Source organism: Miniopterus schreibersii, assembly GCF_964146895.1.
Source record: "Miniopterus schreibersii genome assembly, chromosome: 2".
Classification (NCBI taxonomy): domain Eukaryota; kingdom Metazoa; phylum Chordata; class Mammalia; order Chiroptera; family Miniopteridae; genus Miniopterus; species Miniopterus schreibersii.
This window is the reverse complement of record NC_138102.1, coordinates 26,092,137-26,117,706: the sequence shown is the minus strand read 5'-3', so window position 1 is coordinate 26,117,706 and position 25,570 is coordinate 26,092,137. Positions and strand designations below refer to the sequence as shown.

Here is a 25,570-nt window from a genome sequence, read left to right as displayed (position 1 = left end):
TGGATCCTAGGTAGCTGTTCAACCGCTGAGCCACGCCAGCCGGGCCAGCTGAGACTTCTTAAGTACACAAAAGCATGTGCTCAGTAGGTCTCATTTGTCATGTACATATTTATAAAAGGGGCTGAAAATGCCAATCTAATTATGTTAAACTTTTGGCCTGTGGCGTAGAAGCGCAGTCAGTGGTAATCAGTGATTGATTCGAGTTCCATTTCCTTTTTGGAGGAGACACACTAGACAAGTGTCTGATAGGAGAAGGAAAACCAAGAAACTACTACACAACAGGACCCCTTTCCTTCCCTTCTGACCACATGCAGAACTCCCCACCCAGGGCCCGCCTGAGTTCACCATGCTGGTAGATCCTGGCCTCGAGAGTGATGGAGCACTGCTTCATCAATTTCACAGACTGTATTTTGGGGCACATAATCCATGTGCCTTCCAGCTTTGCCCTAAGATGCTACATTATTAAATAGTAGGCTTAGGCTGTACTGTCACTCTATACCTTCAGCAAACCTAAATAACTGTTGATTATTGGGGAAAGTTACCTCTACCAATTAGATAGAGGTAAGCGTTCTTAATGGGCAGTGTTCTTAATGACTTCCAAGTTTATCGTGTCATTTAAGCTCTAAATCAACCCTGTGAGGCCACTATTAGTTATTAAATCCAGCCTATTCCTGAAGACACCAAGCCTCAGAACAAAGTGGATGAGCCAACCCTTAAGCCACGCACCTGATCCTGAGCCCAGCACTCCCTCTGCAGGGCCAGCACTACCTCGCTTCCCAGCCCATAGTGATGCTCACTCATTTTCTAACATCAGTAATCCAGAATTTTGGCATTATTTTCTACCTTTTTCATTCCCATCTCCCAATCATAAGTGAAAAAGCACTTCACCTCCATGTGAGTTGGTTGCTGCCTTCCCCAGGAGATCAGTGACTGGCCCCTGGTCTGAGTTTTTATGACTATCCCTTGCACACCTGTGGTGCTGGATCCAATTTCAGGTACATAATAGCTGAGGCTTTAGGGCGGTTTCCAGGTGCTCTCATTTTACTTTCTGGCAGCTGGCAAAGAAAAATAGCGCCCAGGGCTTTTTTCTTAATAGTTTTTCTTTTGCCACATGATTAAAGGTAGACCAAGTGAGACTGCTCTCTTCTTTGTCATGAGCCATACTCTCAGTGAGTAACCCAGGACTAGAGGTGACTATGCACAGAGGAGAAGAGATTGGATGACAAAACCAAGCTTAGGTGCTCAAGAGGTGTTCTAATCTGAGGGCTAATGACACACAGAACAAATGCAAAGACTCTGGGTATGTAGTTTTTTGTGATGTGAATAAATGCCAGGAATAGTAATTGTCTTGTATAATTCAACATGTCCCAAAATGTCTTAAAGTGAAGAGAGAATCTCTGGTAGACTTAGACTTCTCAGTTTTCTTATAGCAAGAAAAAAAACATTTTATTCCATGACTATGGCTCAATACCAGAGATTTCAACTCTTAAATACTATTCTACTGATTGTATCACAACAGGAGGTAGGACTTGATAGCTGAATGTAGGTCAGAGTATTTTTTATTCTTTGTAGTACACAAAGCATTGGGTTCTATTGTGGCTCACATGTCTAAGCAAATATTTAGATCATTACCATTTAATAAAGATGAAAAATATACAGTTGGCCCATCATGATCACTTTTCTAGCTCTTATTGTATGTAACAAAATGTTCATTTTATTTTATTCATATGTTACTATTAGCCAGTCATGAATGTTTAAATTTATCTCATTTGGTTTTCAATTTTATTATACATCATCAGGAATTAATAACCCTCTTTTTTACCATATTAATAATCAGAGTAATAACTTAATTTATAGTAATTTATTCTGTGAAATATAGAAATTAAAAGCTTAATGTCAAAGCTATATAGCATGGACCTTGCATTCCTGATCAGAATAAAGAAACCATCTAACTGATTTTAAATTACAAATTTGTGCTGCTTCCCTGGAAGACCAGAAATCAAAATTAAAAACACAACACTATTTACATTAGCATAAAAAAGAAAGGACACACATACTTAGACATAATTAAGTGTAAGTCCTACAAAATATGTACAAGATCTATATGAGGAAAACTATAAACACTGATGAAAGAAATCAAAGAAGATTTAAGTATTTGGAAAGATATTCCATGTTCATAAATAGGAAGACTTGATGTTGTTGAGATGTGAGTTCTTTCCAACTTAATCTCTAGATTCAACACAATCCCTACCAAAATCCCATCAAGTTATTTTGTAGGTATCAACAAACTGATTCTAGAGTTTGTATGAAAGATCCAGAATAGCCAATATAGTATTTAAGGAGAAGAACATAGTTGGAAGACTGACACTACCTGACTTCGTACTTTCTACAAAGTTATAGTAATAAAGGCAGTGTGGTATTAGTGAAAGAATGGTCCAATAGATCAATGGAACAGACTAGAGAGCCCAGACATAAATCCACATAAATATAGTCAACTGATTTTTGACATAGGAGCAAAGGCAATACAATGGAGGAAAAAAAAGTCTTTTCCACAAATTGACATCCATCCACGTGCAAAAAAAAAAGAAAAGAAAAAATGAATATCTAGACCAGCAGTTTCCAACCAGTGTGCTGTAAGAATTTTTAAAACATGTAATTCCTGACTATTTATAGTCAGGGATACTGACCTCTTTTCCCTTAGATTGTCAGATAAAATGACAGCAGCCAACACAACAGCAGCTGTCCGTTGTGAAGGAATCAAAATTATACCTGGTTTTTTTTTTTGTTTTTTTTTTTTTTCAGAACAGCAAAAAAAAAAAAAAAAAGTTTTTGGTGTGCCACAGAATTTTAGTAATTAGTTTATGTGTGCCATGAGATGAAAAAGGTTGAAAATCACTGATCTAGATACTGACCCTACCCTTTTCAAAAAGTTAACTCTAAATAGATTGAGCATGGACCTAAATGTAAAACGCACCACTGTAAAGGTCCTAGATGATAGCATAGGAGGAAAATCTATATGACCTCGATGCTGGCAATGAGTTTTTTGATACAATACCAGTAACACTAACCATGAAAAATTGATAAGATGGACTTTATTAAAATTAAAGTGTTCTCTTCAAAAAGACACTAAGAGAATTAAAAGACAAGACACTGACTAAGAGAAGATATTTCCAAAACACATATCCCATAAAAGACCGGTATGAAATGATACGTGGAAGATAAGGGAGGGGAGAGTGTGGTGGGTTTGGGATCTAGAAAATTAATTTCTTTTCTAAACCTCTAGAGACCCTCTTGGAGTAATTTAGTGGGGCCAACGTGAGAAGGGAGCTGAAAATATGCCCATAATTGTCATGGGATGGGGAGAAGCACTCCTTTGTTTTCCTGCTCATTAATGAACTTCATTAGGAACTTGTGAATGTAAATTAGAATATAAAATGGAAATTACCTATATACTCTCTAAGCAATCAGAAACTTAAGGCAAGGAAGCTTTTTCTTTAAACTGTGGCTATTCGGTGAAATAGATGTAAAGACCAAATTCAAAATATGTTGGATAGTGTAGGACCATGGCAGGCTTTAGTTATTACATTCAGTTTTCAAGAACTTGTGTTTGGGATTCTGACATTAGAGTTCTTAGTAGGAGAGCTTGGTGCCTGATGCCTGGGTCTGCGATGCCAGCTCACTGCCCTGACCGGAGCCGATGGAGGTTCTGTTCGTTGCACAGAGGGCAAGGCTCACCGACACATTAGGCAGAGCTCTCTCTTCAGTAGACTATCATCATTAAAGGCAAAAACTTGTCAAATGGAATTTTAAAAACAACTTCCAAGCTCGATGTTTACTGTAGATTAATGACATGTGGAACATTGTTTTCAGCACAAAAGTTAGGGACGCTCTCCTCCTGAGGCAGAACTGCAAGGTTTGGAGAGTAAGAACTCTTTCCCCTGCCTGCTTCTCCACTGCCTCCAAATACAGAGGAAGGGCTCTCCTGTGGTGCAGGCACAGACACTTCCCTGTGTGGCAACCGTCTCAAACTGGGTCAGGACCGCTTGATAATGTTAACTTCTGTTTTAGCGTTCTGTTACCATTTAGTCATGGTCACACACAGAAAAAGAGCTTATGAAGGAACTGCAATCAAGGAAAAATGCTAAGCATGTATGTTTTGAGTTAACAGTCATAGGTTTATATTTGATGAAAGACATTTTAATAATAAAACCATTGTTAAGGTACTTTGCATTCCCGTGAATAACCTAGAAGGAGGTAACTCACACATCCTACTTTTGGAGAGCACATGCTCTGTTAGCATTTTGTTTTTGTGGTCCTCAACTTGATAAAGTGTCTGCAAACACTCTAAATTTTGAAAATTTAAAACTAAACATGTTGTACCTTGAGATCCAGTGCTGCTTATCATGTAGCAGAGTTAACACTTATAAAAAGTAAAATGGGATCAAAATGACACCTTTTTTTTTCTTTTTTCTATAGTACACATTTTGGAACTTCATACCCAAGAACTTATTTGAACAATTCAGGAGAATTGCCAACTTTTATTTTCTTATCATATTTCTGGTACAGGTAAGGCCAGCGACCTTTTTTTCCTATCTCTTCAAATAAGTCTAATAAGTGACATTTTATTCTGGGTGATTAACTATGGTTTGCTTGTAAGGAGCAAGGACTTGGTGCCACTTATCTACAGATCCTTCATTTATTTTCTTTAAGGGCAAGTGTGTTGGTTCAGAGAGATCTATTTGCTAACACATACACGTGAGCCCTCTGTATTCGAGTTGATGCTGGCCACTTTCCAGCGCTGGAGGGGAGGTCAGGAGCTTCCTAATTTGTAGGAGAAATTTGCCAGCCCAGCTAAGCACTGTTACACTTCTTCTTCCTAAGTATGCGTAGGTTCTCCAAGGGAAACATTAAGAGAAAGAGAAGGAGGGGAAAAAAGGAGATTGGAAGCCACAATGAGGTATGCATTAGGGAGTAGTAGGTCAGATGTGTTTTAAGAACAGCAACCCAGTTTTTCTCAGTCATACAAAATGCACCTGGGGCACTTTAAAAATTTTTCCAACATTAAGTCATCCAAAAAATGTAGTTAAAGTGTGGCACCAGAAGCAGAGTAGAGTAGTAAGTTAACGTACAATGTACGCTGGTATCAGGCTGTGTCTTTGCCACCACTAACGTGGTGGTCTTAAGCATTTCCCTTAATTCAAAAGAACTGCCCTCAGTTTTATAGTAAAATAGGATGATTTACTTCTCTCATTGAGCTCTAGTGGTAGAATAAAGTAAAGTAACAGTAAAGCAATTTAAAATAAGTGAGAGCACATGTTGGGTGGTGGTATCACAGGGCCAACCAGTCTGTCTAAAGTCACTAATGCCTGTTTCTGAAAATGGTTCTACAATTCTCTTTTAATTGCAGTTGATTATTGATACACCTACAAGTCCAGTAACAAGTGGACTTCCACTGTTCTTTGTCATCACTGTCACTGCTATCAAACAGGTAAGATTTCTACAGACAGAGGGAGAAGGTCATTATCTTTGTTATGTGATGTCGCCTCTTTATCCAAAGCAATTTTAGCTATTTTATAGAGAAATTTAGGTTTTAAAAATTCATTTTTATAACTCTTTTAGGTTGATTCTGGAGTTAAAATAATAGATATTATATAACTTAGTGCCCTATGAGTCTGAGGAAGAAACTATGGTTTCACACTGAATTGACCAGAGATGGTGTCTGATTTTAGATGAGTTGCTTAACCTGCTGTGTTCTTGACCATCTAAGGATCTGATATTTGCAGAGGGTCTGGGGTATGGCTTCATTAGAGAGAATGCTGACTCACTCAGTGTGGATCGAATTGTGCTTTTTGGTCCTGATAAGTGAGGCCAGTAACCAGCAGTGAAAAGAGTGCATCTTAATTATTTCCACGATCCATTTCGCCATTTTAATGGGGCAGCCATCACCACTACCTATCCAGGAAATTTCCACCACATGACAGCTTGTGGGTCCAGCTGTGTAGCCACATCTGGAGATGTAGACAGCTCTTTGGGCACCTGGTTTCCCTTTCATATGCTGGGAAATATTACAGAAAAGAAGTCATTCATTGTCCTTAACTCAAACTCCCATCCAGTAGAACCTGACTCAGAGGCATGTTAATCAATCCAGAAAGTGTGGTTGGAAAGTGTGTGTTTTCTTCTGTTGGGGAAAGAATTTGAAATTGGAAAGAGTTTGAAATTGTGCCTATTAAGAACCAAAAGAATTTAGCAGAGTTGTTGGTCATGAGAATTCGGTCAGGCTGCTTTTCCAGTGCTTGAGCCCATGTCTAAGTTGACATAGGAACAGCTGATATTGGTAATTTCCAATGTTTGTTACAATCAATAAAATGCATCAGTGCATGGAGAGCTCTACCCAGCTTTCTGTGAGTATCACAAAGTGAATCAAGGAGTTTACTCAGTTTGCTAAGAATCTGGGTGGCCAGATCCAATAACAGACGTAGTCAGGAGATACACATAGACTGACTTGAACTTTTCGAAGTAGAATATTTAGGTTCGGGTGGTGGAAATAGAATTGGTGCCAATTTTCTTGAGGACTTTTGTTCAGTTCATATTAAAAGCCTAAAAGTCTTACTCTTTTGATTCAGACATTCTCTTTTTAGGAGTCTATACAAAGCATATATAATGGATGTGCACAAAAATACAGTTTTAAAGGTGTTTATCAGAAGTATATTTACAACTACAACCCAGATTTCCATGGAAAAATGTCCATGATACATCGAGGGTGTAAAAGTAAAATAGTCTGTGCAGTATGATTCTAGTTGTGAAAAACTAACCCCCCATAGCCTAGAATTATATTTACATGTAATTATATTGATAAATTAATAATTCATATATTAAAAGTTTTTGCAGAGTGATAGGAATGGGACTTTTGTAGTTTCTTTTTTGGGAGGAGTGATTTATGGATTCCCCGTGTTTTTTTTGTAACATAAAAGGTAAAAACTGATTGGGGGTAGTTATTTTTGATTCTTTTATTTATGTCTTTGTTTGTTTTCAAAAATACACCCTCCTGCACTGAGTTACAGAGTGGAGATGAGAAAACCAGGCAGAAGATCCAGAAACAAAATGGGTGGAACACAGTCCAGGCATATTGTTAAAAAATATTTTTCTTTTCTGATTTCCTGCATTACACACATACCCTTTATTCATCCATTCTTCAGAGATTGATTGAGCTCTTTCATGTACTGAGCCTTTTTGTGGGCCCTAGAGATGATAATGTTGAACAGGAGACATTCCGGTGAGGGAAGCAGACACTAAGAAGCCATGTGTAGCATGCACATGTACACACACATGCACATGCATGTACACACACATACCCACATGTGCAGTACAGGGCATTACGGTGTCAGTGGTGGGGGCCTCTCTGATACATTCACTTAGACTGGGAACCAGGTGAGTCCAGTGGAAGGGGAACCGGAAGACCCCTGCCCCAGACCTCAGGCCGTGAGCAGGCCCTGGCCCCTCAGGGACCCTAGACCATGGCCCTGGCAGTGAGCCACCTGGTGTGTCACCGCTGTGGACTCGAGAATGGCCATTCCACACGTATCGAGACAGGAGAAAGTTTGGGAAAGCCCCACTAGATGGTGTAGAGTTGGGGCTCCCAGCGGTGACCGGGCTAGTCATGTCCCCATTCAGTCCAGAGAGTGTCTGGTCTGCCTTTTAGAGGCCCAAGGAAGGGGGATACCTCGACCAGCATGGTGGAGAAGTGGAGATTGAGGATCCATTTGAGGGAATAGTGCCAGGACTTACAGTGGGTGGGTTTCAGGTGTGAGGAAAAGGAGACTAGAAGGCGACTTCTGACTTGACTGCGGCCGCGTTCGTCTTTCTCATGGACACGCCTGGGAGCATGGGCGCCCCAGGGCTCTGGCCACCTCACGTGGCCGCTGGGCTGAGGCTTGGTGTACCTGACTCATAGTCATGGCCCATCGCGACAAGTCCAAGGATTGGCCCAGAGCTGAGGGAGCCCCTGCGTTTCTCTCACTTGTCACCTGGGATTATTCCTCTTGTTCAGGGCTATGAAGACTGGCTGCGCCACAAAGCGGACAACGCCATGAACCAGTGCCCCGTTCATTTCATCCAGCACGGCAAGCTGGTTCGGAAGCAGAGCCGGAAGCTGAGAGTAAGTAAAAACTGACGCGTGTAACTGGTGTAAAACTAGTAACAATTTTTTTAAAAAACAGCAACAATGTAACAGATTTTTTTATTGGATATATGCCCAACCTCTTCCTCAATTATTTCAGGCAAACTCCTATCACTCTTTTTTTTTACCCTTATTTATTGATTGATTGATTTTTTTTTTTTTTTTAAAGTTTTCATAAACTGCATTTTAGAGCAGGTTTAGGTTCACAGCAAAATTGAGCAGAAGGTACAGAAATTTCCCATATATACTTTGTCTCCCCACCCCCACCCCCAAACACAGTCTCCCCCACTAGGGTTATCTGAAGTTTATGAGATTATACCAAGGATTTTCAACCGTTTTCATCTCTTGGCACACATAAGCTAATGAAAATTCTTCATGGCACACCAAAAAAAAAAATTATATTTTTTGCTGATCTGACAAAAAAATATAGGTATAGTTTTGATTCATTCACACCAGACGGCTGTTGTTGTGTTGGCTGTTGTCATTTTCTTCTTTGACAGCCTAAGGGAAAAGAGGTCAGTGCTCCTGGCTAAAGAAGTGCTCCTGGCTAAAGAAGTAGTCAGGTATTGCATGTTTTAAAAATTCTTGTGGCGCACCAGTGATCGCCAGATTTTACTAACCATTTAGGACAAGGAAAGCTCTAAACACTTTTAGAAAATCTGTTTTAGAACAAGGCAAAATCATATTAATATAAGCTTCACTAGTTGGAAATTATGGAAGTTGGGTTCGAAACCTGACTGAATTTTTCCAGTGAATTATTAATGTAACTGAGGTAATTTTATTTCTTTAAATGTGTGTTTAAAATTAAGTGGATTACATTCAAACCTACACTAGCCATTTAGAAGCACCTATATGTGTACAAACAATAAGTATAACTTTTACAGTTTGTCCCAGAGTCATGTTTAGCTGTGAACCTAGGGGTGGAGCCCAGCCATCCTCCTCCTGTCACCTTCTCCTGTCCTTGTCACCCGCCCAGGCCTCTTCTCCACTGTCTCCCTGGGTTGCCTTCCTGGCCAGAAATTGTGGTGGTGCTGTCAGGAACTTGCAGTGAAGGATCTTTGCCAGCTCTCATGTAAAGGGACAGAAAACTGGGCCTCCACTGCCAGGCACATCCCTGAAGAGGGGTAGCCCAGTCAACCTGGGGAGTCAGTGGATGTCTCAAGAAAAGAACAGGGTCCGGGATATAAGAACACATCAGGAGGCCTGTTCACATGTCATCAGCATGGGATGCATCTTTGTCAACCTATTTCTGGATGTTATATGTATTATACACACTATTGTATGTATTTTTTAAATATAGATATATATTTATTGATTTCAGAGAGGAAGGGAGTTATTTTTTAGTTACAGTTGATATACAATATTAGTTTCAGGTATATGACATTCCTATACCTTGCAAATTGATCACCCTGGTAAGTCTATACAATATTATTGACTATGTTCCCTATGCTGTACTTCAGATTCTTGTGACTGTTTTTGTAACTGGCAATTTATACGTTTTAATAAACATCTCTTTCTTTAAAAACATACCTGAACAGTGTCCACCAGCAGAAAATTGAATTTTTAATGCATTGATGTCCTGTGGGAAATGTCTGCTCTGTGTCCGGCCTCACAGCCGTGAGAACAACATGGGGACCAGAGGATTCTAATCAACTATGCGAGGCAAGGAAGAAAGATCAGGCTGTCCTTTGTGACTCTAGGGATCGTCTTTCATTGACCATAATGTTTCAGGCCTTCAGAGGATGCGCCTGGCTATCAGAAAAGAAACCTTTAATTTGTCCAGCTCTAAAATTTTGTAATTTTAAGAATGCCATTACATATATGGAACCATGGAGTCTGAAACCTTTTGGGACTGGCTTTTTTCATTCAGCCTTATTCCCTTGATTTACCCCATCATCGGGTGTATCAGGGGCTCCTTCCTTTTATTGATGAGACCATGGTGTGGGTTAGACCTTCAACAATTGAAGGACACTTAGGTATTTTCCAGTTTGGGGCTATATTATGAATAAAGCTGCTCTGAACATTTGTGTACAGGTTTTGGTATGAATAAAGTTTCCATTTCTCTGGCATAACAGCTCAAGAGTTGAATTGCTGGGTCATATAGTAAATCCATTTTTAGTTTTAAAAGGAAATGCCAAACAATTTCCCAGAGTCCTGGACAATTTTACATTCCCATCAGCAATGTATGAGAGATCCAGCTTTTCCACATTCTCCCCAGCATTTGGTGTTGGCACTACTTTTCATTTTAGTCATTCTGATATCTCAGTGTGGCTTAAATTTGCATTTCCCTAGTGGCTAACTATGTTAAATATCTTTCCATGCGCTTATTTGCCATCTGTGTATTCTCTTTTGTGGGAAAAAACAAAAACAGAAAGCTTTTCATGTTTTTTACCCATTTGAGGGTTTTACTGATGAATTTTGAAAGTTTATATATTATAAATATTAATCCTTTGTCAGAAATCCCTTAATGGGGTATTAATTCACAAAGCAAAATTTTTAAGTTTTGATGAAGTTCAATTTATTGATTTTCCCTTTTGTGGATCGTGCTTTTACTGTCAAGATTAAGAGCTCTTTGCCTAACCTGGAGCCCAGAGGTTTTCTTTGTTTTTTTTCTAACAGTTTTGCGGTTTTATGTTTTACATTTAAGTTCACGCTCCATTTGGAATTAATTTTCATATAAAATATGAGGCTTAGGGTAAAGTTTCCTTTTCTTGCCTATGACTGACTGCCCAGTTGTTCTACCATCATTTGCTGGAAAGGCTGTTCCTTCCCAGTTGAATTGCTTTTGTACCTTTGTCAAAGGTATTCGTGTGGCTCAATTTCAGTGTTTTCTGTTCTGTTTCATTGATCTCTGTGCCAGTCCTCTGACAATACCAGCACAGTCCTGGTTACTACAGCAGCATAGAAAGACTTCGTATCAGCACAGTGACTCCCACACTTCATTCTTCTTGGTCAAGATTGTCGTCGCTATTCCAGGGCCTACACCTTTCCGTGTCCATTTTAGCATAAGCCCATCTGTGTCTACAAAAGTCTTTGCTGGGATTTCTATAGGAATTTCACCCAAATTGGGTCTATTTGAGGAATAACCCTCTGGTTTTAAGTTCTCAGACTCAGTTGGGACAGTAATGAAGTATGACAGGGGATTCCAGGCAGACACATGGTGATGTCCTCATTTTGGAAGCTCCTTGCAGTGGCAGCAGGAACATCCAAGCGATTGGAAGGATTTTTAACCCCCTAGCTAGTCACCCTGATTTGTGGGGGTTTGATGGTCATTTACCTTTCAGACACAAGGTCTGAAGTCACAATTGGAGAAAAGGGGCCTTTCTGGGAGGTCATTTAGATGTTTTGTTTGGTGATGGTACTAAAACTGGGATGGTTTTGTCTTATTTAAAACAGTATGACAAATAGTCTGTGACTCGTTTTTGCTCTGTAGTTTCTGTAATGTGATTTCCACTTCTGCTTTCTTTTTAGTCATGCTTGAGTGATCTGGACAGTGTCTTGGTTCTGTTGTTCAGCCAGCTTTTAGAACTCTCCTACCTGGTTTATAGAACACCTAGTTTTAAATCACCTTCCTACAAAAATAGTTCCCACTTGGACACATAAATGAAACACTAGAATTCATCCTGTTTGGCTGAATCAAGGATACTCCTTTATGGATGTTTGTCTGTGTTTCCATTGCAAAATATTCAATCATAATGCACTTTGATGCTTCACAGATCTAAAATTGGCGCATTGAAACCTCACCTAGTCTGTCCTCGGTTTGGGCAGAATGCCTGGGAAATGATCTTTCTCTAGAGTCACATTAGCATCTGCATATCCTCCTGTAAACAAACACCATAATGGTATCTGTGAGTATTGACTGGCACTTTAGGAAAAGAAAACCCTGCTGCACAGAGGCAGGACTCATTTAATGGCGCTGTCTGTCTGTCCTGCAGGTTGGAGATATCGTCATGGTCAAGGAGGATGAGACCTTCCCCTGTGACCTGATCTTCCTCTCCAGCAGCCGTGGAGATGGCACCTGCCACGTGACAACTGCCAGCTTAGATGGAGAATCAAGTCACAAAGTAATGTGCCTTTTGATGGAGCCCCTCTACAGGGCCTTACCTTCCATCCCCAGCTGTACTTGTATGGCTAGAAACTACATCATGTTTGGAAATCCAATTTTCAGTGAAAACCCAGGGACTTGTGCTGGCCATATTGTTTTTTGACTTTTGTTTCTCTCTGTTTTCTACTTTTTTCTTTCCACCGTCAGTATCTGTAATAACAAACCATCTTGAGTTAACAGAAATAACTTCATGTTATTTGTGTAGTTGTGTCATTTAGCAGAGGTACTATATTAAGGATGTACTGAATAGATTGTTGAAATTTTGAAAGCTTTCATGTTACCTAGTCAAAATTAGTGTCTTTACTACCCTGGAATTATGTGAAAAGTCGCACATGAGTCTAGATTTTGCCTATTACTTCAGTGAGTGTCTTTTTATTAAAATATTTTAATATCCAAAGTTATAATTAATTTCTTATATTCAGTATGGAATTCTGTACCGGTAGCTGATGCTACAAATTTTAATTAACAATCATGAAAGAATAGAACATTTCACTATTAATTTTAAGGTTTTCATTATTTAAAATATCTGGAAGCTTCCAAGGAATTTATAAAAGTGGGCATGTGGAATGGATTCAGCCATTTATAAGGCATCAGCTCACAAAATTGCAACTCTTAGCACGGTGTTTAAACAATACCTATGAATATAGGCAATTTCTAGGATGAGAAAGAGAAATTTTCTTTGTGAAAACCCTAAAGGATATGCTAATTTCTTATGGATAATCCATGATATCATTGTATAAAGCCCTGTGGGGGTTTTTCGGCATTTACTTTCACATTTTCTCTGTAGCATATCCCAAGAGAATTGTCATTCTGGCACAAGTAATTGTGATCAACAGTAATTCTGGGAGTGGAAATCCCTGGGTTGGTTGTCAGGTGTTTATTGTAACCTGTTACTGGTCTCTCGAGTGTGGAGAGTTTATATTCCTGTCCTTCCTGACAGTAAACATTTCTAAATCTCCTTGTATCTTTCTAATAATCAAGTGCTGGATAAGTAAAGTGCATACTAAATAAACATAGAGCCACAACCCCCCTCACTATTGGCAGTGGGCTCTCCCACCCCACCCGTCCCACGCGAGGGATGTCGCTGCTCAAACACGTCTCAGCATTGCTATGAACAGATGGGCAGGCCTCCGGGTGTATCACTCTTTTCAGGTAAAATTTTGTAACAGTCAGAATCGAAGATAATAGAATCCATGTTTCACTTTGACCTTCGGTGTGTTGTGCTCAGCATCTTGAATGTGTGCTCTCCAGCATCATTTCTCTGCATTGTGTTTGGCTTGGGGGCTGGGTAGATCTTGGCCCTTTCCTTAAAGGCAGGGTGGGGGAGTGGCACTCCTGCACTGGTCACATTTATTGCTCGGTTGACCATGGCCGACATTTGACCTCTCTGGAGTTTTCACATCCGTAAAATAGGGACAACCCTGCCTTCCAGGGGCTCTTGTGAGGGCATAACTAGAAAATTTCCCAAAGTGCTTGATTGATACACGATCAATACCCTTGAAATGTTATAAATGCTGTTGCTGTGATTGTATCTCCTGTTTGTTTTGATTCATGCAACACTTTGTCTAACACTTGATTATTAGAGAGAAAGATAAGAGGAGATTTAGAGATGCATTCTCCTTCACCAGCCCCTCATGCACCAGTGTTTCTTTCCTCTCTCCTCCCAAGGAAAGCCCACCTGTTCATGCTTACTAATACCATCTGGCCCACTGGTCTCCAAATGGGGTCCCAGGCCAGCAGCCTAGGCATCCCATAGGATCATGTTAGAAATGCAACCCTTGGGCCCCACACCAGACCCATGGCATCAGAAACTCTGGGCTGGGGCCTGAGAATTGTATTTCTAACATGATCTCAGGTGGGGTCCAGGAGTCAGTGCCTTACAGGCCCTCCATGGGGATTCTGATGAACATTCAGGTTTGAGGAGCCCTCGGGTGGCCGAGTGAGTAGCTATGCAGGAAGCTTACACTCCCAAATAGGGTCGGGAGAGGGCAGTTCCTGATGCCGATGACAGCTCTCTATAAACAGTAGGGTGTTATATAAACAAAAAGGAGTATTTTAGCTCCTAAATTTGTTTCCTAACTGATAGTCAGCACCATGACAGATAAATCAATCAAAGTGTCCAATTTTGAGGAAGAATTCCCAGCCCTGCTATTCATTTTAAGTTGAAGACACTGGGGAAGAATGGAAGAACTTTATGGCACCTAATAGATACAGGAATAACAGTAGTAATGTATAATTCTATAACTTTTTAACCTTTGCAGACTCTTTATTTTACTTCTCTCATACGCTAACCGGGCTTTGTAATTGGTCTTACTTATATGCACAGAAAATTAGACGGTGTTGTCCTAGGAATGGAGGCATTGACTGCTAGGTGTGTGTTGCTCATTTTTGTTGTGAATTCACATTTCTTGTCAATCTGTAGACACATTATGCAGTTCAAGACACAAAGGGATTTCATACTGAAGAAGATATAGATGGTCTACATGCTACCATTGAGTGCGAGCAGCCCCAGCCCGACCTCTACAAGCAAGTATCTCTGTATCCCCTAAACATTGTTCTCGCTCTCCATCCCAGATAGTCTAGCAGCGTAGTTGTTGGGAAAGAGAGTGTAAATCGCTGCTTAAAAGTTAAGACTGAGTTAAAACTAGGTTACTTACATATTTTCAGAGTCCAGCCACATTTAAGCCTATAGCTACTTATGCGAACATTAGAAGTGGCTTAATGGAACTAAGTTTTCTGCAAAAAGAAAATAATTTTCTGTATTTTGAGGAAGTGATTTTAAGGAAAATCATTTAAGTCATAGGTTAATAAGAACAGAAAGTGAACTAAGAAAAGGGGAGGAAGGTAGAGTGGTGTAGGTCGAAGTGGATGTGCTTTTGTGTAAAGAACCCCGGGTCACGAGTGCACATTTCCTTCTTTCTTAGAACTAGGAAGGGGGTGTGTAGGACAGGGCCCTTCCGGTCTGCCTGTCCCACCCATGTGGCTGCCGTGCCAGTAACTTGACTTTTCTGTTGCCAGGTTTGTGGGCCGCATAAATGTTTACAACGATCAGAATGACCCCGTGGTGAGGTGAGGTGATGTGCTTCTTCTAAACACTTTTGGAGACTTTCATCTCTTTATTTTTAAATTATAAGTGAATTTTTTATTGTTGCTTTTCTATTGGGTTTTGAAAGTAGAATTAGACATTTCCAGAAGTCCAGGTTTTAGTGTTTTCTGATTTCTCTTGTGTGTACAGCTGTATTTGTTAACAAGCTAATGACACTCTTAGAAGATTCTGCTGAGGGTCTTCTCACAGCAGGGAGACTTCAGGAGCCCATGCAGCAGTTTCAAGACAAAAGAGAGGGTGTGGTTTCCCCCATTAGAAATTCCCTTTGAGAATTTATAGACAATATGTAGTTAACTATGAAGATGAAAGTTTTCTGACTTGGAAGCCTTTTTTTGGGAATGTATGAATCTACTCAAATCATTACTGGGATACATTTTTGGCTCTGGATTTCATCTGGATTTAGGGGATGTGTCTCACAGGGGCCTGTTGCAGGCTCACATCCACCTGTTGCCCAGGCATTGGCTGTGACAGGTGCAGGTCACAGGTGGGTGTGCTCGCCTGCCTATGGTCAGGACAAGTGTGATCTGTTATCATCCAGCCCACGTACCTCTGGGTCTGTGCTATGTCTGCTTCCTCAGGTCTATGGATGTTTTATCTGAACATTGTTTCAAGATCCTGGCAGTTCTCTGCTGCCGAGGTATTAGAGATCTACAGTTTAGGAAGTTTTCCTTAAGTAGGTTTATAAGTTGACCGTTTTTTTGTAAACTTCACTAGTTAGAGAAATTATTTTTCTTCCAATTTAAGCTGTCTCCAAATTGCTGATATCCTGATAGTACTTTTGTATTTTAAAAAGAAAAAAAGTTGCCCAGAAGTAGAAATAAACTAAATGGGAAATTGCTACAAAATGCTAAGTTACTGAAATATAATTCATTGGGGCTTATCTCCTTCTGAGGTTCCCGAAACTATTTGTTTTAAGGAAATAATTTGTGCACTTCTTAGCATGTTTTTATCACCAGTATTTATCAGCTGGTTAGTTGGTGCTTTTCACAATTTATGGAGGCATTGCCATGGCCTTTCCTAAAATACACATTAGTCTATAGGTAATTCCTAGTTACTTTAGAAGAATAACCTGTATTTCTGTGTCTTGTGAGAATTAGTGCTCGAACAAGTAATAGATTAAGATTTATTCATATTGCTGATGGGATGAATCCGAGAAAGTAAACACTGCAGGCTTTTCATGCTTTCTATTTAGATGAGGTTTAATGCTGAACAGCTTGGGAAGATGATTACTAACACATTTTGTATTTTGATAGCAGTTCTAGTTTAGTTTTTTATGCACTTATACTATTCAGCAGACTTTTAGTATTTGGGTACTTAAAGATGTTTATAAGTTTGTGGTGTGGACAGTTATGAATTATATATCTAAGTTCTTAATCCATTCAGGGTAATATTTTTTCATCCGCCTGTCCAAACTGGAAGCAAAGTACTTTTTAAAGTAAATTATTTTTAGACTTCCCAGAGCCACTTTTTAAAGGGGCCATTTGTTTTCATGAGCACATTCAACATGAATTATTGTTAGAGTGTAGCTCACAGAGGCAGACAGTGCTTATAATACAGCCAGACAGCAGCAAGTGTGCGGCCCCAGAAGCTCTCGTTCGTAGCTGCCAGGCTGAGGGATGAGTGCTGAGAGCATCAGATAGCCCTGGACAGACACATCAGGTCAAATGTGTCCCAGGCAACTCTCCACACTCAGCAGCCCCCTCTCTCCTCTTCAGCTGGACACGGTCCTGAGCTCTATCAGCTAAATATACTGAACACATTTTAAGTTTATAGCATTCAGTAGGCTCTCAACATTCCGTGGTTAAAGGAAATTAAATACACTGATGAAGTAAAAAGCAAACTTCAACAAATGCTTTCAACTCTTTCCCTTACAAAGAAAATAATTAGAATGCTGACAGTAGCAAAATTTGTTAAGTTGAATTCTGCTTGGTATTTTTCTTGTATTCCTGGGAAATGAGAAGAGATTATTACTCTATCAACAAGGGGAATTGCTAGAATGTGAGCCTCCTGGAGTCAGAGATTTTGTCCATTGCTCCCTGTTGAGTGTTGAGTGCTTAGGGCGGTGCTGGTTCTTCCTTGTGTGATTTTAGAATTCCTTGGTTGTTGCGTGTTTCTTCCCAAAGTAGCAGTGCGTGGATTGTTCCAGATTTATAGCCACCCCCATTCAGAGGGTCTTTGTGGACTTGACTGCCAGTTTATAAATGCACAAAGAGTATCCCAGCCTTCGTCTTTAAAGTGTGATTGTCTTACATGAGACACAGAGTCTCCCTAGCGATGTGATAGAAACAGCTTGGTGCCACATGCCTCACAGGCACCACCCTATTTCCCAGAACATTTGGGGGCCCTCCAGTCCAATGGTCCTCAAACCTGACACCTGTTAGAAGCAGGTTTCTGATTCAGTTTGTCAAGGTGACTCTTCTGACATGTCCCCAGGTGCTGCTGATGGCACTGGTGCGGGGACCCTCCCTTGTCAGCCCACCACCCTCATGAGCAATTCTGATAGAATGTAGTTAAAGCATTCAGATCTGAAAACAAAACAAGAAACCACGTTCAGATCTGGCTCAGTAGGTCTGGGGTGGGGCTGGGAGCCTGCATTCCCAACAAGTGCCCCACGGGGATAGCAGGTGCTCGCAAAACTAGAACCCTGCAGAGTTCTTCCACCAGAACAGGCTCTTAACCTTTCCCCACAGGCAGGGATCACACACACTTTTACATGGACCCAGGCTAACTTTTCTAATCTGAATATAAGCAAATCTATATTTAGACGATTTCCTCTTAAAATGAAATCTGTTAGGCAAATGAATTGATTTTCACCTTGTAGCTTGGCTCACTGTGATTTCTCCAGTGCCCTGTTTCTGGTCATTCTTGTCTTTACAGGCCATTAGGATCGGAAAACTTGCTTCTTAGAGGAGCCACGCTAAAGAACACTGAGAAAATCTTCGGTAAATGTTTTAATTAGTGAATTATTAATCATAGTCTCTAAAATTCAGGATATGTTAAGTAATTACAATGGCACTGTAAAAGCATCTCTTGTACTTTGAGGTGCTGTGGACTTGATGGCGGCAATAATTCTGCTTCACTAAGAGAACCAGTATTGATGTATAACCACAATCCATAAAGCAATGACATCTGGGGATATTGCTTGTATATTAAGTGCCTATAGTTTTTGTCTCAGAAACAGAAAATTAATCCATGAAAGAATTCACATAGTATATTTTTTAACAAATTTTTTTCTAGTGGCTGCATTTCTTTGCTAGTATCTCCCATTTTCTGGTGGGTTATTTTTTATGTTTTAATTAAAATGGGACAACTTAAAATATACAGGTGTGTTCTGTTGTGGGAAAACCCAATTTATTAAAATCTGAACTTCAAAAAAAAAAGTACAGATTGTTCTCTATGCAGGAAATAAAATGTATTTCTTTAGTCTAAAGAATCCTGTTGTGTTACTCTGTTTATGAACAGCTAGATGGCCAGTGAAATTAAAAATAGAACTGCCTGGCCGGGCGTGGCTCATCGGTTGAGCGTCGACCTAGGATCCAGGTGATCAGGGTTCAATTCCCGATCAGGGCACATGCCCGGGTTGCGGCCTAGGCAGCGATCAATGACTCTCTCATCATTGATGTTTCTCTCTTTCTCTCTCCCTCTCCCTGAAATCAATACAGATATATTTTTTAAAAAAATAGAATTAATTTTTATCCAAAATCCCATTTTTGCCATAGCTGTGTGTAACTTACTATATAGAGGCAAATACAGTTGTGTTATTGTTCTGACATTTATTCTACATTACAGGTGTTGCTATTTACACGGGCATGGAAACCAAGATGGCATTAAATTACCAATCAAAATCCCAGAAACGATCTGCTGTAGAAAAGTAAGGTTCAACCCCCCTTGTCTGAAGTGCTGAAAAATCTGTGACTTAACACTATCCCAGACCACAGTAGATATGAAAACATTTTCCTCTTGGCTTATTAGCAGTCCCTTCATGGTGTCTAGATACAGTAGAGCTGATTACTTAGATCGACTCTTATTTTGTGGGGACATAGGACACCTTCAGCCCACTTCCACAGGCTCCCTCATGTGGACGCCCCAAAGTCCCAGTTCAAAGTCATTTGCAGATGTCCAACAGTTCCTCCCACCATTTCATGATAAAGTCAAAGTAGGGTCATTTTTTAATTTGGGGTGTTGAAAACCACGTTTTATTGCGGAAAGCATTAGCAGAGAGAACAGTCTTCTTACTTAGACCATAAAATTCTTATAAAAGTAAGTCAAGGAGAGAGTTGAATTTGTAAGAAAATGTAGCCCAGAATTTTTTCGTCTTTGCCTCTTGTTAAAGTCTATCCTTGACTTGAAGTGGATCAATGAGTGGTTACAAATTATTTAACAAAGAGCTGTGTGCTACTTTCAAATTTGGGGAAAGACTGTTAGAGTGCCCTCTGCCCACTCTCAAAATGCCAGTCTAGAAATGTGATCCTGTGTCCCTGTCTGTCTCTGGCTACTTCAAATACAAAAATGCGGATTTGGCTCTCAAGCAAGAATGCTTTGTTTCCAGATATCGCCATTGACAAATAGGTTTCAGGTAATAGATTTTGGAAAATCACACTTCCTTCATGAGATCTGCTAAGACATTGGCTAAGGATTCAGCAGTATTCTTACACAGACGGTGTTTCCTTTAGTGTTGACCTCCCTCCCTCCCCCCCCTCCCTCCTCCCCTTCCTCCCTCCCCCCCCCCTCCTTCCTGGTGGTAATCTCTAAATTTGGAACTCATTGGTTGATGCTTAATGGTAGAAGAAATCGATTTCTCGATGTTCTTTAAATGCTAGAGTCCTAGACCATGCAGAAACCCTTGTTGGCAATGCGGTTGTGTGGCGTTCTCTCTCCTGTTTACAAAACATTCTGTTTACTTAGCTGTTTCCCTTGTGACATCTAGAATCACATGCCATTGACCACGGAGGGGACTTAGATATGCACTTATGTTATTTTTTTCACTGTCAGTTGATTGGGGGAGGGGTCTTTTAAACTCATTGCTTTGCTATTCCTAATCTGTCTTGTCACAATGTGTTCATCTTGACACACAGGTATACAGCTCTCAGTTCTTCAGGGAGCAGTAACTAAGTCACCATCACTGTCTTGTGTTTTAGATCAATGAATGTATTCCTCATTGTGTACCTCTGCATTCTAATCAGTAAAGCACTGATAAATACTGTCCTGAAATATGTATGGCAGAGTGAACCATCCCGAGATGAGCCATGGTATAATCAGAAAACCGAAGCAGAAAGACAGAGGAACCTGGTATGGAAACTGATTTCCTTCATAGTGATCAAAGATGCCCTATAGGCTGTTGTTAAGAAAATGTGTTAACAGAACATGATGAAGTTGTGATTGATTAAATCTTTATAATCGATGTATGCATTGCTATTGGAAATATCAGTTGCCTGCCTGGCTGTGGATATTAGTTGCTCTTGCCTTCTTTGGGTATTTGAATATACAAGTCTGGAAAGGTATTGGTTCCCATAGTAAATTCATATGGATGCACCTTAAATGCTTTTGGTGTTTCCAGAACCCGGGCAGTGTCCCATATTTAGAGGATGCTCAGTGAATGCTCATTAATGATTGTGAGGTAAATGGTACTTACTTATGGTAAGTATATGGGAAAAAGGAGAATCTCAATTATATTGAAATTAAGGTAAGAATTGGTTTCATTTTTCCTTAGAGGGACTTCAGTTCAGTTGCCCATGTTTATGAAAAGTATTTTCCCCAAAACCAGTATGTTAAAATAATTTGGTTGAACCTCCTCTACTTAAAACAGTATAGTTTTCTGGTTGGGCCCACTGAGTCCAGACCTGAGCCATGTGCAACTCTGTACCATGATCCACTCAGCACAGACTAGGGCTGTGCGCAAATCCAGACCATGTCTACACAGTGCAGACCTGAGCTGGGTGTCAGTGCCAACCAGGGTGCACTGATCAGAGCAGATCTGGTACAAATTCAGACCAGCGTCCACTGAGTTCAGCGTGGGCCTTTGTGAAAATCCAGACTAGGGTCCCCACTTCTTTCGTGTATTCAGTTGGGCCTCCCAAAAAACCAAGTGACTTAGCGGTAAGGACAAAACTATACAGAAAACTCATTTGTGCCAGATTGATATTTTTTACATCTATGGGTTATTACAGTGTCATTTGGTCATTTGTCAAGAGTCTCAAAGGAAACTAGGAACACTCAACATATAAAGTTTCCCACTGGCTCTCACCTGGGAGGCCTGTCTCCTGACAGAGTGTCTGTGGAACAAGTGACTAATCCTTCCCCCCTGCAGCCCAGAGACCTGGCTGGCCCCTAGGCCATTGCAGTGCTAAAATTAAGTGACAGTCAAGTCATCCAATGGCTGCTGCAGCCCCTGATTAAGCCTTATCTTTGTATTTGAAATACTTGTATTTAAAAATTGCACATGTGTGATTTGTGCCTGTTTTAAATGGTTGTGATGCTGGGCTGTGGACGTGGGAAATCACGCAGTGTTCTCTCAGTTTCTCAGGGCGTTCACGGACTTCCTGGCCTTCATGGTTCTGTTCAACTACATCATCCCCGTGTCCATGTACGTCACAGTGGAGATGCAGAAGTTCCTTGGCTCGTATTTCATCACCTGGGATGAAGAGATGTTTGACGAGGACATGGGTGAAGGGCCTCTGGTCAACACCTCAGATTTAAACGAAGAGTTAGGACAGGTCAGTGTCTCCTGAATTGTCTTTTATAACCTTTTGACAATTGAATCCCTCCGTTTTATGTTCCCAGGTATCTAGATTCTAAATGATTCCTATTACACAGGCAAATCATCCAGATGGTCAGGTGACAACTTTTCCATTTTAATTGGTGCAGAGAGACAGGTCCTTTAACTGGGGAAAGACAAGAACAAAATCCTGTGTGTTTTTTTAACTTTAATGGTATGACAGCCGATAGTGCTTTTATATTTACAAGTTATGCAAAATTAATTACATTAACTGGTTGATGTAAGCTCATCCATGGCCTAACTGGTGCTCATTCTGGATAATGCTGTGAACTGAGGTGAATGGGTAAAGGTGAGCTAACGTTTATTGAGTACCTACTTCATAGGCATTGCACTCGGCTTTGATCCAGGATTTCCTTCAGTTCTGACAGTGAGCCATTTAGCCTCATTTTAAAGATGAGCAGCCCGGCCGGGCGTGGCTCAGCGGTTGAGCATTGACCTAGGACCCAGGCAGTCGGGGTTTGATTCTTGGTCAGGGCACATGCCCGGGTTGTGGGCTCGATCTCCAGTCAGGGGCGTGCAGTAGGCAGCCGATCAATGACTCTCTCATCATTGATGTGTCTATCTTTCTCTCCCTCTCTCTTCCTCTCTCTGAAATCAATAAAGATATATTAAAAAAAAAAAAAAAAAAGATAAGCAAAGTGAGACCCCGGGGAGTTTCAGTAGCCTGCTGTATTGCAGGGCTCAAAATACCTACATTGAAATTCTGCTCCACATTGATAACTTCATGGCTTGGGGCAGGTGGCATGAGCTCTGTGCACCTAGACTCCATTTGTAGAATGGGTGTAATAACAGGTACCTGCCTTGCCAGAATGTAGAGGGGATTGAATGAGATAATGGAGATGAGGCACCCACCACGGTGTCCAATGGAACTGCCAGGGGTGGAAGTCATTGCCATCCATGATCACCTGGTCTACCTGGCCCAAAACGCGGCCTCTTTCTTGAAAATGAGAGTTAGGGAGAGGCCTGTCCCCCTAACCTTGCCTTGGTCCTCTGGGCAAGCATTTGAATGGTAGATTTTTAAAAGTATATTCATAAGGGACAACTTTGTACTTACAAGTTACTTGTTAGAGCCAAGCACATATGGAAAAGGCATTTTCTGGCTGTGGGATTTAAGACAAAGAAGATCATTTTTCTGAGAGACCTAACTGAAAAGACATATTATAAAACATATAGCTGGTATTATAAGTCTTTTCTGCTTCCCACACTTCTGTACTTTATTATCACTTTAAACTCTACCTCTGTGTCCTGTGTGTTGGAAGGACTGACCCTTGACTGGGCACCCTGACCTCCCCCCTACCCTAGACCCTTGGACCAGCAGGCCTCTGACAGCGGGAGGCACACTTCTGACAGCCTCTTCACCATGTTATGTGGGTTCCAGAATTCCCCACTTTCTTCTAGTTATCCATGAAATACGTAATCAGAGTTTATCTAAATTTAGTGTTTAAAACCAGGTGTAGTTTTAACACTTTTCATGGTTTTCTATCTGAAATTTGTTTTGTTCTTTTATATGTTTGAATTGTATCTTCTAAACCTTAAATGATAGTGTGATTTTTGACCTCCCAGATCTTATAGAATAAGTTTATTGTATTTTATATCCTTCAGTTGTTTGTTAGATAAGATTTAGGTCAACACCCCCACATCTCCCACACTCCTATCTTTTCAACAAATGGAAGGCTGGCTCCTCCCAGCTTTTCCATTCATGGTGAAGTGACTAAGAGGATGTGTTCTTTGAGCTTTGCATCCAGAGAAAAGTAAAACTACCTTTGTCCTGGTGAGAGAGAAGGCCTTCCCTCCAGCTCCTGGGTCAGGCCCTGTCGGAACTGCTCAGGCACTCGGAAGCTGGGAGAGGATAGGTTGTCCAGATGCTCGTAGTTCAGCCTGGTGAAGGAATATTTTGGGGGTAAAACCTGAAATCTGTTTCATATGGAAAACATTGAAGGCAGGAGACGCAGCTTCCCTGGGATCGGAGGCAGCGAGCTGCTGCTCCCTCTCCAAGAAGGGTGTGTGAATTCTGGGCCAGCACCACCCAGCCAAGCCTTGTGTCCGCAGGTGGAGTACATCTTCACCGACAAGACCGGCACCCTCACAGAAAACAACATGGAGTTCAAGGAGTGCTGCATCGAGGGCCACGTCTACGTGCCGCATGTCATCTGCAATGGGCAGGTTCTCCCCGGCGCTTCCGGCATCGACATGATCGACTCTTCCCCGGGGGTCAGTGGGAGGGTAGGTGGCCACTTTCTCAGCAGGTGTTTTCCCTTTAGGGACCAACACTGTCACACTGTCCCAGTTCACAAGGTAGCCTGGTATCGCCTCTTGTTCTGGGATCCAGGAAAGACATGGATCTTCCAGTGACTTGAGTGAGAAGAATGGTGAGATGCTACCATTTCCCACCAGTGAATCTGCCAGTCACATCATGTTAAGATCAGCTTTAAAAATGTGGACAAGCAGGGAAGACGGTGGGCTATGAGCAAAGTCACCTGCATACCACATGTGCTTGTGCTCTATACATGGTCACACTCATGCTCAAGCATACATGCACACACACAGACACATGCCCCACACTCATGTACACACATAGATATACCCCACACACATACCCTCATATGTGTGCACACAGATACAGACGCACAGACATGCACTCACATGTGAGTGCACACACACAGACATGCATGCACATGTGAGTGTGCACACACAGAGAGAGACATGTGCACACACATGTACACACACCAAGTGCTGTGGCTTCAGATCTCAGCTTTTCTAGGAGGAAGCTGTGACCCTCATCAGTGGTCATCCAGGAGACCATTCCAGAAAGCCTGGTGACCTCAGAGCCCTGTGTGGTGTCCCCTAGGGCACCAAGCGTAGCCTGCCTTAGTGGGCTGTATTGTGACAGCCCGTTGTGACCAAGCAAACCATACGTCCCGCTACATGTGCTTCAGGTGATTTCAGTACAGAAACCACCATTTTACCCCAGTCTGAGAGAAGAGGGGCAGGTGGTCTGTGGCCTTTGTGAGGTGCTCCACAGTCATTGCACACTCTTGCCACCAGCTGGAATTCCCCCCACCTGGCACACGGGATGCAAGTCCAGCCCTTCTTGGTCCCCCTTGGCCACAGTAGCATCCCAGAACTCCTGAGAAAGCTTCCTGGAGGCCTGAGGGAACCCAGGCCCCAGAGGCCCTGCAGTGCCACCTCAGCTGGCCTGAGGCTCTGCCCACTGTGTTCTCCTCTTGTGACCTTGAACCTATCACCTCATCTCACTGAACATTCATTTCCTTTTAGTCTTCATAGCCTACAGGTCTTGATCGTATCGTAGAAGTGCTCAAGAATGAACAATAGCCACAGTTACACCAAAGGCGAAACTAATACTTCCTAACCCTTGAGAGTTGCATGTCCTGCTTCATTGTTTATTGT

General features: G+C 41.3%; 1 protein-coding gene across 4 annotated transcripts in view; it reads left to right on the top strand.

Annotated features, from left to right (window-relative positions):
• Positions 1-25,570, top strand: part of ATP11A (ATPase phospholipid transporting 11A) — a 136,838-nt gene that overhangs the window by 70,511 nt on the left and 40,757 nt on the right. For all 4 annotated transcript variants that reach the window (XM_081127309.1, XM_081127311.1, XM_081127312.1 and 1 more), the window contains exons 3-13: positions 4,477-4,566; positions 5,408-5,488; positions 8,048-8,155; positions 12,112-12,240; positions 14,704-14,807; positions 15,300-15,350; positions 18,265-18,329; positions 19,177-19,258; positions 20,526-20,676; positions 21,903-22,100; positions 24,212-24,385. In XM_081127309.1, coding sequence (XP_080983435.1) covers positions 4,477-4,566; positions 5,408-5,488; positions 8,048-8,155; positions 12,112-12,240; positions 14,704-14,807; positions 15,300-15,350; positions 18,265-18,329; positions 19,177-19,258; positions 20,526-20,676; positions 21,903-22,100; positions 24,212-24,385 — 1,233 coding nt within the window. The remainder of the gene's footprint in view (positions 1-4,476; positions 4,567-5,407; positions 5,489-8,047; positions 8,156-12,111; positions 12,241-14,703; positions 14,808-15,299; positions 15,351-18,264; positions 18,330-19,176; positions 19,259-20,525; positions 20,677-21,902; positions 22,101-24,211; positions 24,386-25,570) is intronic.